Below are 16,257 nucleotides of genomic sequence, written 5' to 3' on the forward strand. Positions count from 1 at the left end.
ATGGAATCGGTATGATTTACCGCCGGACCCATGTCCGGCGGTTCAAATCCCGACAGCGGCAGCCCGACAAGGATGAACAACCCGATCGTCCCCAGGTAAGTATTCACTAACCTATTCTATCCCCTAACCCTAACCTTCCCTTAGGGGTGCCTAACCCTAATCTTCCCCCAGTTCCTAAACCTAATCCCCCCTTCCCCGCCGCCTAAACCTAAGTCCCCCGAGGGGGTGCCTAACCCTAACCCTCCCTCCCCTTAACTTAACCTAACCTTCCGGGGGGTGCCTAGCCCTAAGTCCCCCCTGGGACTAAACCTAACCCTCCCCCACCCATGGCTATCCGCGCTCGGCGTCCCTTCAAATGGGATGCCAGTCTCCTGGCGTCGGTAAAATGACAGGCGTCTAGATTTAGATGCCTGTCATTTAACCCTCGCCGGGATTAAGCAGTCGGGAAGCTGGCTGTCGGGATTAGGTCCGCCGGCTTCCTGACTGCATACCATGATAGTTGCATGCAAAAATATAGATATCATATCACAACCGCAGTAAATATGCCCCTAAATGTCTCCCATCAGTTTCAAAAGCAGTGTCTGCCATTTAAATCAATGTAGGTGCAAAATATTAAAATCTACCATTTGCATGTCCCAGCCCCAGGAGTGAGAACATAAGTATTACACTAATGACTCTGGGCCTGATTCTGACCCACTCGCGAGCGCTGAGCACTCGCAAGCGGGTCGATGGTGCCAAAGTGCGCATGCGCACGACGGAGGTGGCTCCGTCGTGCGCATGCGCGAGACCCGAATAACGACGGCCAAGCCGTCGTTAAGGGTCTCGCACCAAAGGGGGCGTGCTGTCGATGGTGATTGACAGCATGCCCCCTTTGGTGGGCGTGCCCGGGGCGTGGCTGCCCAGACGGAGGCGTTCCCATGGGAACGCCTACCATCTGGGTCTGGCCCCACTGACATCACTAGTGATGTCAGTGGGAGTGATTATGGCTCTGATAGAGCTAAAAGCACTCCTGGGCTTGCGGCAGCGAGACCCTACCGCAGGGTCTCGTCGCAAGCCCGATGGTCGCGATGGTTTTGACCATTGCGACCATCATTTTGGCCGCTCGCTATAGCTGTTGGTGGTCACCCACAGCTATGTGAGCGGCCAGGAGGCCACTCCAAAAAGGAGCAGGGACGGCCATGATTCAGAGCGAGCGCTCTATCAGAGCGTCTGGCTCTGAATCAGGGCCTCTGTGTCCCCAGCCTCTGCTCAGCCAAGCAATTAGTCAGGCTGATTATAGCATGCTAGTCTCTATACAAGTCTGAGCTTTTTTTCCAGGTAGAAGAGGATTTTCTTAGATTTTCTTAAGTTTCCATCTGTGTGTCCTTTATAAAAACTCCACATAATAACACTCCCTTTGGTAACAAAAACACGTATATACCAGCAAATACAGTTTTTGTAACTTAGACTGTAGGACCTATATAAATTAATTTAGAATTAGTAGTAAATCCAGCTAGAAGGTGCCCTTGGTAAAAGCATGTTACTCAACAGAGGGGACAAACAGACTCCTAAGTCTTCAGGCTGTATTCAATTTGAAGCGAAAAGCCATTCTTGGTGAAACTTCTTCGCCAATGACGTCATTTTCGACGATTTCACTTATCCCCGTATTCAATATTAGCGTCTTTTCACCGGTGCGATATTGCAATGAAAAAAAGTGCAGAATTGGGGTTTTGGGGTGCAGAGGTGCGGAAACCACTCTGCACCCTTTGCACACACCCCTTGACACAAACTGCATCAAAAAGTGCATAAAAAAACACAAAGAACACTCCAAAAAAGCACTTTGAATTTTTTCACCCACATTTTCAAAGTGGGGGTACAAATTCAAAAACTAGCAAAATAGCCTTTTATTTATTTATTAATTAACCGTTTCTTATATAGCGCAGCAAATTCCGTTGCGCTTTACAATTTGAATCAAGATTAACATTATACTGGGTTGTAAAAGACATACATACATGACATACATAAGGGTAAGAGGGCCCTGCTCGCAAGCTTACAATCTATAGGGAAATAGGTGTTGATACACAAGGAAAGGTGCTACATATTGCAAATTGGTCCAGCCCGATTGCAGATATTCTTGGTGGGCTGTATAATCCAATTACACTGGAAAGTTGGCCTAGGGTTAGGAGGATGTTAAATTGAAGAAAGAGAAGATGTTATAGGTGTTTACTATAAGAAGAGAGTTATATAGGGAGCTATAAAAGGTTAGGTGGGTGGTCCTGGAATCTGATAAGCTTGTCTAAAGAGGTGAGTTTTCAGAGAACGCTTGAATGTTTGGAAACTAGTGGAAAGTCTTATTATGTGTGGGAGGGCATTCCACAGGGTGGGTGCAGCCCGAAAAAAGTCCTGTAACTGTGCATGGGAACAAGTAATGCGCGGGGATGAGAGACGCAGATCTTGTGCAGAACGGAGATGTCGGTTTGGAAGATATTTTGAGATAAGTGAAGAGATGTATGTTGGTGTGGTTTGGTTAATAGCTTTATGTGTTAGTGTAAGTATTTTAAATTGAATACGGTAGAAGACCGGCAGCCAATGGAGGGACTGACAGAGTGGATTAGCAGACACTGAACGTTTGGTGAGAAAGATCAACCTCGCAGCTGCATTCAAAATGGATTGTAGTGGGGAGAGCCTGTTTTTGGGAAGACCAATAAGGAGACTATTGCAATAGTCAATGCGGGAAATTATGAGTGCGTGTATTAGAGTTTTTGCAGTGTCTTGCGTAAGATATGGGCGAATTTTGGCTATGTTTTTTAGATGTATGTAACAGGATTTAGAGACAGATTGAATGTGGGGAACAAAAGACAGTTCAGAGTCAAGGATCACACCAAGGCAGCGAGCTTGTGGGGTGGGGTTGATTGTCGAGTTGTCAACAGTAATAGAGATATCAGGTTGGTAACTGCTATTGGCCAGTGGAAATATAATTAATTCTGTTTTGGATATATTAAGTTTGAGGTGGCAAGATGACATCCAAGATGAAATGGCAGAGAGACATTCAGTGACACGGACCAGCACAGATGGTGATAAATCTGGGGAGGATAGGTAAATTTGAGTATCGTCCGCGCACAGATGATACTGAAAACCAAAAGAGCTGATTAGTTTGCCAAGAGAGGTGGTATATATTGAGAAAAGCAGAGGCCCTAATACTGAACCTTGTGGTACTCCAACTGATAGAGGTAGCGAAGTGGAGGTAGAATCAGAAAAGCGAACAGTGAAAGAGCGATTAGATAGGTAGGATGAGAACCAAGAAAGGGCTATGTCTTGAAGACCTATGGATTGTAGTGTTTGTATGAGAAGAGAGTGGTCAACAGTGTCAAAGGCATCTGAGAGATCTAGAAAAATTAGAAGTGAATAGTGGCCTTTAGCCTTGGCAGTGACCAGATCATTGTACCTTAGCCAGTGCTGTCTCAGTGGAGTGTTAGGAACGAAAGCCTGACTGAAGTGGATCCAATAAGTTGTGGGTGTTAAGAAAGTGTGTGAGGCGAGTGTAGGCAAGTCTCTCCAGTAGCTTGGAGGGGCAAGGTAGCTGGGAGATAGGACGGTAATTTGAGAGAGTGTTAGGGTCAGAATTTTGTTTTTTCAAATTGGGAGTGATCACTGCATGCTTGAACAGTGATGGAAAGATACCAGTAGAGAAAGAGAGATTACAGATTTTAGTTAAGTGTGGAATGAGCACAGGAGACAGAGCTTTATTGATTTGTGAGGGTATAGGATCAAGAGGAGAGGTAGTAGAGTAGGATGATGAGAAGAGTGTAGCTACTTCATCTTCATTAGCGGGGTCAAATTATGAGAACATGCCACTGGGTTCAGGTAGGGAATTGAACCAGACCCTGGCTGAGGAAGTGCATACCATTTCATTTCGGATATTATCAATCTTGTTTTTGAAACAGGAAGCGAGATCTTGTGCACTGATAGTAGCTGGTGGGTTGGGTAATGGTTAGAGGCTTGGGCAGAGATAACAGATTGGAAATATGTCTGTTTGGCATTATCCAGTGCATTACGATAAGAGTGGTAGATCGTCTTATATGTGAGGAAGTCACTTGGAGTATGAGACTTTCGCCACTGACGTTCTACTTTACGTGAGAGTTTTTGTAGGTGTCTTGTGAATTTGGAATGCCACGGTTGACGTCTAAGTCTACGCGGAATGTGATGGGTAGCTGGAGCTTCTTCATCAAGGGCTAGTTCTAGGGTCTAGTTCAGGTGTGATACAGCAGTCTCAGAAGTGAAATTAGAAATAGGTAAGAGTGATTGTTGCAGAGAGGTGGATAGTTGTTCTAAATTAATAGCATTAATATCTCTGCGGGTTTGAGGAGGTTTGGTTGATTTGCTTGGCATTGAGGCTGATGTAATGGAGGAGAGTGTGCAGGTGATAAGGTTATGATCTGAGAGAGGGAAAGGAGAATTAGTGAAATCAGAGACTGAGCATAGTCTGGTAAATACAAGATCAAGGCAGTGGCCATCTTAATGAGTAGAGGAGTCAGTCCATTGGGAGAGGCCAAAAGAGGATGTTAAGGAGAGAAGTTTGGAGGCATGAGGGGATTGTGGACTGTCAATGGGGATATTGAAATCACCCATAATAATGGTGGAGATGTCAGAGGATAAGAAGTGAGGGAGCCAGGCAGAAAAATGATCCAGAAATTGATTGGGTGGTCCAGGTGGACGATAGATAGCAGCAATGTGCAGAGAGAAAGGAGTGAAAGTCCTAATAGAATGTACTTCAATGATGTAAATGTAAGGGATGGTACCTGTGGAATAACTGTATATGTAAAAGATTGGGACAGTAGTATTCCTACTCCACCTCCTTTACTATTACCAGGCCTGGAGGTGTGTGTGAAGTGTAGACCACCATGCGAGAGTGCTGCAGGGGGGGCAGTGTCTGTTTGTGTGAGACATGTTTCTGTTAATGCCAGAAGATTGAGGTTATTAGAAATAAAGAAATCATGGGTTGATGTTAGTTTGTTGCAGACGGAGCGTGCATTCCATAAGGCACATTTCAGTGTTTTGGAGGGTGATGGGAGGCATGTGATGTGTCTGAGGTTTGCTGGATTTATATTCCGTTGTGAGTAGGGCATGTGTGTAGGGCCTGGATTTGGTGATATGTCACTGACTAAGAGAAGTAGAAGGGGAGAGAGATAAATATAGGTCTGTGTATTGTATGAAAGTTTTTTATGGCGACAGGTTGTGGATGCTATGGTCAATATAGAAAGATAAGTAAATAGCTCATGTGTGTTCACAAGAGGGGATTAGATTATTGAGGCTGCAATGTGTACAGAGGGGTGAGCTGCTGGTAGAGTAAAGGATGCAATAGCCTTAGAGAACATGCCATGGAGTGAAATAAGAATGAATAATCTTTGGTACATGATGGTTTAGAATAAAAAGAGAAAAGTCGTAGAATACAAATACTTATAGTTTGCATTTAGAAATTACCTGCTTTATGATGTTGTTCAATGTTTGTTCAACTGTTTTTTAACTGTTCATTTTGATACTTTATGCGTAGGATACTTCATGCATGGGATGCCCAGCTCAATCGAGCCCAGCTCTCTAGATCTGACTGGGGGGGGAGGGGTCTGCAAGTATGGGGGAGGTGTATTTTTGATTGCAGGTGCTTGCTGAAGGTGCATTTTTGCCACTTTTTAATGCTTGACTTTAACGATTTTGAAACCCATTTTCAAGTACCCCAAATTTGATGGGAATACTTATTTTGGCCAAAAAAAGTTGCTAAATGAAATTCTTCACCACTATCCCAAAGACGCTAAATAGCACCTACTGAGACCATTCAAAGACCCCAAATACATTTTGCAGGGCTATTTACGGGTACCCATAGTGAACCCCCATGTCAGAGCATCTTTAGGGCGGTGTCAGGTTAATTTCTCCAAAAAAACAACAGGACTTTTCGCCGATTTTGTTTTCGCGGTATCCAGTGTTCACCAATTTGGAATTGAATACGGGGATAAGCAGGGACGTGCGCGATAAATTTTCAACGGCAAAACCCCCAATGACGGCGAAAAGTCTGGCAACGGACTTTTCACTCCAAATTGAATACCAGGTGCAAATAACACACTTTAGCTGGATATGCCTTCATTCTCAGTGAGGCCTGTTATATTTAATATGTTTGGTTTGTAACTTTAGTGGTATGAACTATATTTTCATTTGTTTTATTCTAGGTATGGTTCCAAAACAGGAGATCCAAGGAGAGGAGGATGAAGCAGCTCAGTGCTTTGGGTGCCAGGAGGCATGCCTTCTTCAGGAGTCCCAGACGAATGAGGCCATTAGGAGGGAGACTTGATGAGTCAGATATTCTTGGGTCTGGCCCTTACAGCTACTATGGAGGTAACCTACAGCCTGAGAGTAATGTGATGACCTTAGTCAGGAAATACTCGGCTGATTGGGAGACCACCTGTGAGATGGAAGGCAGATTCACTATTAATCCTTACTGGTGAAAATCTAAATTTGGATTGAAAATTCTCACAAACGGGACCATGAATTATTGTAATTAACATACTGCTGTATCACTTTTATGTAATGAATTTGTTCAACTTTGTTGAATCCCTATTTTCTTTGGCACTTTTTCTAAATAAACAGTAATGCATGTTTTAATTGGGCAATGTGTCGTTGTTCTAGACCCCTTGAGAAGATAAGCCCACTGTATAATCCAGTAAAATAATGCAGTATCAGATCATACTGGAAATTTTATGTGGAGACTTAATGTATGACCACTGACACCAGGACAAACATTTGTAATTTCTTTCTATTACACAGAAACTAGAAAATTTTGTAAATCTTCCCCAAGACACATAAAGGCAGGGCCAGCCCTAGGCATAGGCAAACTAAGCAAATGCCTAGGGCTTTTGGGATGCCTAGGGGCATCCAAGCCCGCCGAGGGCCGTCGGAGGAATGGCACGCTGCTGCTGGCTGGGCAGAGACTCTGGCAGCGGGTACTGCTGCTGTGCAGCGTCCTCAATCAGAGCTCAGCTGACAGCTCCAATCGGGCCTGGCAGCAGCAAGCCGTGAGCGGCCAGTGGCGGAACAGCCGGCGGTGGATTGCAGGGGCAGGGCACCTGAATATTGGCCAGGTGTTAGCGCTGGGCTGACTGTGGAGCAGCATGTACCAGGACGGCGGCTGCTGTTACAGTGATCAGAATGAGCTTCGGCGCATAGGCAGAGGCCCATTCGGAACTATAAGTAAATTGCCGTGGGAGGGCTGCAGCACCCCCTACAATGGGCCTCTGCAGAGCTCAGAGTAGTGAGTCAGATCTCATTGCTGAAGGCTCCCACACAGAGCTGCGGCCTGGCAGCCTGAAACGGGAAAAGCGGGCAAGGGTGCTGTGGTGCTCACTGCTGGGATAGGGGGTGCTGGGTGAGGGGGGTGCTGTGCTGGGTAAGAGCTGAGGTGTCTGGGTGAAAAGGGGGTGCTGTGCGGGGTGATGGCTGGGGTGATGGGTGCTATGCTGGGGGAGGGGTAATGAGTGCTTGGAGAGGAGCTTAGTATCTGAGTTGGGTGAAGAGTGCTGTGCTGCGAGAGGGGTGCTGGGCTGGGTGAGGGGTGCCGTGATCTGTGCTGGGTGAGGGGTGCTGTGATGGGTGCTGTGCTGGGAGAGGGGCGCTGGAAGCACAGCACAATGGGGGAAGGGGACACAGCACAGTGAGACCATGTCCCTTCCATGAGGCCACACCCCTTTTCAGGATCCCACAGGGGGCACCACCCACTATCTTGCCTAGGGCACTAATTTGGCTAGGGCCGGCTCTGCATAAAGGTATTCAAATGGTAGCGATGTCTGGGCAGAGCCGATACCTTGAGACCACCAGCTTCACAGAATTTCCCTTTCATCCCTGTGGTGCACAGGAAAACCTTAATTATTGGGCTATCCTATTAAGCATGAATATGGCCCAACACAAACATCGGGACACGTAGGGGTCTATTTACTAAGCTTTTTTCGGAGATAAAGTGAGCGGAGATAAGGTACCAGCCAATCTGCTCCTAACTGTCATTTTTCAAACACAGCCTGTGACATGGCAGTTAGGAACTGATTGGCTGGTACCTTTATCTCCATTGACTTTATCTCCTAACAAAGCTAAGTAAATAGACCCCATAGCCTCCCCTCCGGTTAATACACTGACATCTGGACATATATCTTCCCATACTGCTAATACACAGACATCAGGACTCATATCCTTCCCTCCTACTAATACACAGACATCAGCAGACATAGCCCCCTCCTATTAATATGTAGACATGAGGACACATATCCCCCCACCTACCAATACAGACATCAGAACACATGTCCTCAGGGCCGTTGAGAGCTCTGACTGCCCAGGGTACTGGGGGCATGGCCAAATCCGGGAGGCATGTCCACACTACCTCCCCCAAAAAAATTACCACAGAAGTATGCTGAGAGCTCAGCTGTAAAGTCAGTGCGGCCAGTCTACAGTGATGCACCCGCCTCATAGCTCGGCTTCAGCTGCCACCCCAGGGCCAGCACTGACTGACCAAGCTCAGTACCACCTGGCTACCATGGCAACGCAGTCGCCTCCTGAGCCCACCCAGCACAGCAGTGCTGGACACTGTTTGGCTACATCACAGTGAGACAGGACCTAGCCTCGCCCCTATCACCTCAGCAGCAGCTGCCCATGTCCATCTCCCAGTATACATCAGCAGCAATGCTATGTGTTATGGGGGGGGGTGATCATGCCCCCCTCCCCCAGGTTCCAATTTTGGCCTCAGCAGATCTGCAAAGGGGGATGTCTCCCTCATAAATAAATACCTGGCCCCTGCCAGTCCCATCCAACTGACCCAGCAGGGGCAGAACTATGGGAGACAATGGAGGCACCTGCCGCTTGGCTCCAGCTCTGATGGGCCACCTCCTCCATTGTCCCCAACCTATTCACCCCACTTATGGCTGTAACTATGTACCCAGAGTGTACCGTCACGGCCGCCCAATACATGGCACCCCTTCCCGGCACCTGAGAAGCTACCATACACTAGTGGAGAGCTCCATGTCAGACCATCAGCTGCTGCCTTCGTCTATCTATGGCCTGTCTGCATGCGAATTGTTACATTACAGTGTCAGCGGCTGTGATGGGGGGGCACCAAATTATACTTGCGTCTGGGATGAACTTCTGCTACCCAGGTAAGTAGTACCAACACTGCCCGCCCTCTCACCATTCCTGCATGTCCTCCCTTCAGTGCCTAATATATGGGAAAAAACATACTGCCAAAGGGTGTTTAGGGCAGTACTAATGGAACAAGGAGTGGGCGCCATTGTCCCAGAAACCCGCGCATGCTCAATAGAATCTGGTAATAAGCCAAACTGTACAGTGCAATCAGAGAGGGTCCAGGGTGATCCCATACCGTACATCCAGCACCCATAGTACACTTACCTTGTGCCGACAAGTGGGTTCGTACTCCTCTGTGGCGCCATCTACCCAGAACCTTTGCTTTCTTGTGCGCATGCATCATCTTTCAGAATATCACTGGGAAGATGGCGCCGGGGAGGAGGAGGGACCCGCTTGCTGGCACGAGGTAAGAATTGGGGCTTGGGGCGGCCCCATTGTTTTGAGGAGGGGGCCCACTGCATATGGGTGTTAAAATACCCGTGGAGTTGATTGATGGCCCAATAGGGCATAGAGGGTGAAGTTAACTCTGTCGAATATAATTAGTTAGAATAAATTGTCCTTGGATCACTGAATAAATCAGCTTATGGGAAAGATGATCATATGATTAATTTCTATCCCAGTGTTGCAAATGTTGTAATTAGTGTGTGAGACACGACTCATGGTATATGCAAGAAAGATAAGGTTATTTCAGTAGTTACAAGTGAAAGTGTAGTTATTGACAGAATCAAGATAGAAAAATATGTACTTACAATGTTACAACTGCTATCACAAGGTCCATGTTGGTGTGCACGATGCTCAAGGGTTCAATGGAAGCAAGTGAACGGTATGAGAGGTTCCTACTGGTGCGGAGCTAGAACCATGTAAATTATATTTGCCTACTTTCCCAGAAGGTGCGGGAATCTCATGATTTTTCGGGTAGTCCCTTGCACCCCTAGAAGAGTAGCCAGATCTCCCACATCCTGCCTACTTCCTAGTGAAGTGGGCAGGATGAGGAGATAATTCCAGGAATTGCGGTTCCGTAGGGAGGGTTAGCTGCACCTCCCCTCTGGGCATCTCCCGGAGAGTAGAAACCAAAAGTAAGCAAGTATGTGCAAATGAGTGATGTAATGCTGCACTACAATTTATGCTTGGGGCCTTAATCTAAGGTGGAAATAAAGCAAAAAAAAGAGTAAGTAAGTGTGTACCTTGGTAAAACCATGCTGCACTGCAGGTGGGACAGATGTAAACTGTGCAGAGAGATTTAGATTTGGGAGGGAGGTGCCCAAATTGACATCTAATTTGTAGAGTAATAATAAAGCTGTGCAGTATTTGTGGGCTACATACAAAAGCAGCCAGTATTTAGCCTGAATGCAAAAAATATAAATGTATTTGTACCCCTTGCATTGCAGTATGGTTTGTCCAGGTTACTTGGTATTTGTTTGCTTTACTCCCACCTCATAATCAGGTCCTTAGAATAGTGTTTCCATCTGAACCCCTGAGAACACATCAACACAGACGTGAGAAAAATTAAGCAGTTTTAAAATTAAGATTTCAGCACTGAACATAAACTCAGTGGAAACCAGGCTCACTACTAAAGATGAGAAAAAAAACAGCCAATATTGCACATTTTTGGCTGAGTTGATAACTTTTTAAGGCCCTGACTCCCCTATTACTAATGCACAGACAACAGGACACATATCCTCAGCGCATCCACATGGCCGGCGGTTCAAATCCCAGCAGCAGCAGCCCGACATCCCGATCGTCCAAAAGGTAAGTATAAACTAACCTAATTTTACCCCCTAAACCTAACCCTCCTTTAGGGTGCCTAACCTCCCCCCTGTGTCTAAACCTAACCCCCCCTTCCCTGCCGCCTAAAACTATGTCCCTCGGGGGGGGTCCCTTACCCTAACCTCCCCCCGGGGTGCCTAACCTCCCCCCAGGGGTGCCTAACCCTAACCTCCCCCCGGGGGTGCCTAACCCTAACCTCCCCCCGGGGGTGCCTAACCCTAACCCCCCCTTCCCCTAGCCTGACCCTAACCTCCCAGGGGGGTGCCTAACCCTAAGTCCCCCCCGGGAGCCCTAAACCTAACCCTCCCCCCCGCGCGGCTGTCCGCACCCGGCATCCCTACGATCGGGATGCTGGGCGCTGGTCTCTTGGCGTCGGTAAAATGACAGGTGTCTAGATTTAGACGCCTGTCATTTAATCCTCGCCGGGATTAAGTAGTCTGGAAACTGGCGGTCGGCATTGCGTCCGCCGGCTTCCTGAACGTATACTATCCTCAGCTACTGCTAAAATACATACATTAGGTCACATATACTCACCTATTGCTATTACACAGAGACATCCAGACACCTCTTACTTGTCTACTCTCTCGGCTTGTTCATGAGGTTCTCATACTCAAGTCTCCCAGAGGCTGCCCGATGCCTGGCCAAATTCAGCTATTGCTTTATCATGCCCCATCCAGGGTCGTAGACAGTGGGGCCAGGTACAGTAGGTGAAGTGGACAAATCATGGGTACGTGGCCGCATCCCCTACAAAAAAATGAAAAAAAAGTGTGCGTGGTGCCTCGAAGTGGCGCCGTGCACTGCACAGGAGCAGATCAGGAAGGGAGGGCAATCAGTGGGGTCACTAACCTTTCCCCTTACACATCATACAGGAGACTGCTGCTAATCAACAGCAGCAGCCTTACTGGACCCACCACAGCCCAGCACTCAGCAGCGTGTGCTGGGTTGGGGAGAAAGGCTGCCTCCGCTGACAGGTAAGGGGGGAGGGCAGCTGACCCAGGGCCCCCTTTGGTCCCTCCAACAAGCTTAGGTAAGTAGTACCCACCCCTCTCCTCTTGGCGCTCTTGTCCGCACCACTCACTCCTTCAACGATATGCCCCCCCGCCTCACCTAGCTGGCTGCCAGCCGGCAAGTATGAGACACATTAATTCTCTCTACCTGGAACACAAGCAGCAAACACATACAGCCATGGCCAAATGTTTTGAGAATGGTACAAGTATTGGTTTTCACAAAGTCTGCTGCTTAAGTGTTTATGATGGCAATTTGCATATACTCCAGAATGTCAAGAAGAGTGTTCAGATGAATTGCAATTAATTGCGAAGTCCCTCTTTGCCATGACAATGAACTTAATCCCAAAAACATTTACACTGCATTTCAGCCCTGCCATAAAAGGACCAGCTGACATCATGTCAGTGATTCTCTCATGAGTGTGACGAGGACAAGGCTGGAGATCACTCTGTCATGCTAATTGAGTTAGAATAACAGACTGGAAGCATTAAAGGGAGGGTGGTGCCTGAAATCATTGTTCTTCCTCTGTTAACCATGGTTACCTGCAAGGAAACACGTGCAGTCATTACTTTGCACAAAAAGGGCTTCACAGGCAAGGATATCGCTGCTAGTAAGATTGCACCTAAATCAACCATTTATCGGACCATCAAGAACTTCAAGGAGAGCGGTTCAATAGTTGTGAAGAAGACTTCAGGGAACCAAGAACGTCCAGCAAGCGCCAGGACCGTCTCCTAAAGTTGATTCGGCTGCGGGATCGGGGCACCACCAGTGTAGTTTGTTCAGGAATGGCATCAGGCAGGTGTGAGTGCATCTTCACGCACAGTGAGGCGAAGACTTTTGGAGGATGGCCATGTGTCAAGAAGGGCAACAAAGAAGCCACGTCTCTCCAGGAAAAACATCAGGGACAGGCTGATATTCTGCAAAAAGGTACAGGGATTGGACTGCTGAGGATTGGGGTAAAGTTATTTTCTCTGATGAATCCCCTTTCAAATTGTTCGGGGCATCTGGAAAAACACTTGTCCGGAGAAGGAAAGGTGAGCACTACCATCAGTCCTGTGTCATGCAAACAGTAAAGCATCCTGAGACCATTCATGTGTGGGGTTGCTTCTCAGCCAAGGGAGTGGGCTCACTCACAATTTTGCCTAAGAACACAGTCATGAATAAATAATGGTACCAAAACATCTTCCAAGAGCAACTTCTCCCAACTATCCAAGAACAGTTTGGTGATGAACAATGCCTTTTCCAGCATGATGGAGCACCTTGTCATAAGGCAAAAGTGATAACTAAGTGGCTCGGGGAACAAAATATTTAAATTTTGGGTCCATGGCCAGGAAACTCCCCAGACCTTAATCCCATTGAGATCTTGTGGTCAAACCTCAAGAGGCGGGTGGACAAACAAAAACCCACAAATTCTGACAAACTCCAAGCATTGATTAGACAAGAATGGGCGGCCATCAGTCAGTATGTGGCCCAGAAGTTGATTGACAGCATGCCAGGTCGAATTGTAGAGGTATTGAAAAAGAAGGGTCAACAATGCAAATACTGACTCTTTGCATAAACTTAATGTAATTGTCAATAAAAGCCTTTGACACTTATGAAATGCTTGTCATTTTACTTCAGTATACTATAGTAACATCTGACAAAAAGGTCTAAACACTGACGCAGCAAACTTTGTGAAAACCAATACTTGTGTCATTCTCATTACTTTTGACTGTACAAGATATCTATTTCTAATACGCAGGCTTCAGGGCACATACCTCTAATCTTTTACTAATACACTGGCTATAAGGGGCCCCACGGCGCCCGCTAGCGAAAGTGGACGGTCCGGGGGTGCGATGATGCGATTCTCATTGAATCGTGTCATTGTAGCCCCATCCCCTGCTTTACAATGTTGGTAATATTGGCGGCATGGAGCAGGGGGCGGAGCCGCAATGATGCGATATTGCTGGCATGCTCCCGCACTGCCCACTTACGTTGCCCCCACACTCCTGCTGCACCGACCTCCTGGGGGGGCTGCCAGCATGTCGGTATGAGTAGGGGGATAGAAATGAACACTGATGTGTGTGTTTGTGCATACATGTTATTGTGGAGAAAGGGCTATGTATGTAGTAGTTTTGTCAGAAAGTTGTGCTGAGTCACTGAAGCACAGTAACAACCTCTGCAACCTGTAGCTGGGTACACACTACATGATGTACACACTGGGTTACCCACTACACGATGTAACAAATGATGCGACGGTCGTACCAATTTCACTAAATCCCAGGACACACCATACAGAGTGTACACATTATGCAATCTTCTGAACATCGTGTCGGGGGGATTGTAGCCAATTAATTGTTGCTCCTGTGCACACTATGCAATCATCATGTAAAACTGTGTCAAACTTCAGAGGAACAATTGTCCAATATATTGTGTGGTCGTGTAGTACTGTATATACACTACACAATGTGCACCACGTCATTCATTGCATCGTCCCATCCAACACAGCAATGAATGAAGGTTGAGAACACCTGATTGGGCATACACTCTATGGGCCTGATTCACTACGGAATGCAACTGTGAATGCAATAGCGATTACACACGCAGTTCAACTGCGATAGTATGCTAATTCATTAAGGAAGGTAATGTCATCGCATAAGGATGCCCACTTTAACTTACATACATGCATAATGTTAGCAAGACTGCGAAACCATCGGTACAATCGAGTACCATCGCACCCTCATGCACACTTGCACAAGCTCTGACCTTACTCAGAAATTGATAACTTCCACGCACATTATCAGGCCTCAGGCTGCATAGAGCATCGCAGGGGCTCATTTATGCATGCCCCTGCAAAGTGTTCAAATGTACACTGGCACGCCTACATTCGGCCGACCACCTCCACAGTCACCTCCCAAAACGGCACTACCTGTCAATCACTCTGAGATGGGTCTGTGTAGTCACAGCGATCGATAGTTCGTGCACGGCGATGCATGTGCAGTACACAACAATCGGCTGATTGCGTGTGTATTAGCAATTGCGTTCCTTGCTGAATCAGGCCCTATATGATGTATACAATATATTGTTCCGATCCCCGTACAACGATATAGTGGACGATAGATCTTCTAGTGTACCCAGTTTTACATTGCACAACATGACACCACTTTAGATCAGAGTTGCTGACTTCTAGCTCCCTCCTTCCGGGAGGGAGCTGTCTGGCGTCCTCAGAAGGCGGGTGTGTTACTTCAAAAGGGGGCATGGTCCGGAACATGACGCATCAATGGGGCATGGGCGTGATCGCATGATCGCAACCCTGCCACCTCTTCACAGTGCCAAGATTAATGGCATTGCGAAGTGAGGCTACAATGACGTGATTCAGCGTGAATCGCGTCACTGCCCTGCCCACTGCCGGGGATCATACTGTATTCGTGGGTGGGGGGTGCCAGATGGATCGCCGGGGACCGGCAGGCTTGCCTGCCTTTCCAGGGGACCGGGAGCGGCACCCAATTTTTGGGAGGCTCCCGTCCGAATTGGGAGGGTAGGCAAGTATGCTTTAGATATGTCAGTGTAATCATCTGGATTATACCTATTTTTCCTTTACTATATAAAACCTTGGCTATAGAATGGAGAAACTTATTTGATAGAGGATTCCTTTCATTTTTCTGTGTCCCGTTTTGTGTGCGTGTGTATTTTTTGTATGTAAATCCCCATCTCATGATGCTAATACACGCACACTGCAACAAAGTAAACATTTATAACTTGAGACAGTTGTGTTATTCCAGTCTATGCTATCAGGTCAGAAGCTTTGGAAAATGTGCATCTACCCTGTTACTGACAGATTTAAAAAATGCCTATTTATTTTCCTGTAAACTTGTTTTGCCTGCAGCACTGCTAGAAATATTCCGGTGTTTTATGCCAAGTAAAGCACAACTTGAAGCTGACCAACCTTTGCCAATAATGCAAATTCATATTTCAGTTAAGATGTGTGCCTTTTATTGTGGTGACCTTCATCAATGTTTGTTTAAGCAATAGTAGAGGATTTTGTTTTTCTTTATCCCTAAAATACCTTTGTCGTACCCAGAAACCTCATTTTCAAAGATTAAATGATTGCAAAGCCTCCAAGAGAAGGATTTTCGCAAGGTTTCTTCCTGAGGTCTCTTTAATCTGCTTTTCCCTCTCAATCCTCTAACCACCAGCACCACCTCCTCCTCTTACTGCAGTCATCACCTCTTAAAGGTCTCTTTCTCTAAACTTTTCACAGTGCGGAAAGTAGAAAGTAATGAGGCATGTTATTGTGGTGCCAGGTCTCACCCCTGGCTATCCCACTTCGTACCCCACACTGTCGTGTGTTCTCTCTCT

At 46.9% G+C, this 16,257-nt stretch overlaps 1 protein-coding gene across 2 annotated transcripts in view; it reads left to right on the forward strand.

Moving 5' to 3' along the window:
• Positions 1-16,257, forward strand: part of LHX5 (LIM homeobox 5) — a 54,900-nt gene that overhangs the window by 33,156 nt on the left and 5,487 nt on the right. For both annotated transcript variants that reach the window (XM_088457231.1, XM_088457230.1), the window contains exon 5: positions 6,198-6,363. In XM_088457231.1, coding sequence (XP_088313357.1) covers positions 6,198-6,363 — 166 coding nt within the window. The remainder of the gene's footprint in view (positions 1-6,197; positions 6,364-16,257) is intronic.

Source organism: Taudactylus pleione, unplaced genomic scaffold, assembly GCF_031769625.1.
Source record: "Taudactylus pleione unplaced genomic scaffold, aTauple2 ptg000749l, whole genome shotgun sequence".
Classification (NCBI taxonomy): domain Eukaryota; kingdom Metazoa; phylum Chordata; class Amphibia; order Anura; family Myobatrachidae; genus Taudactylus; species Taudactylus pleione.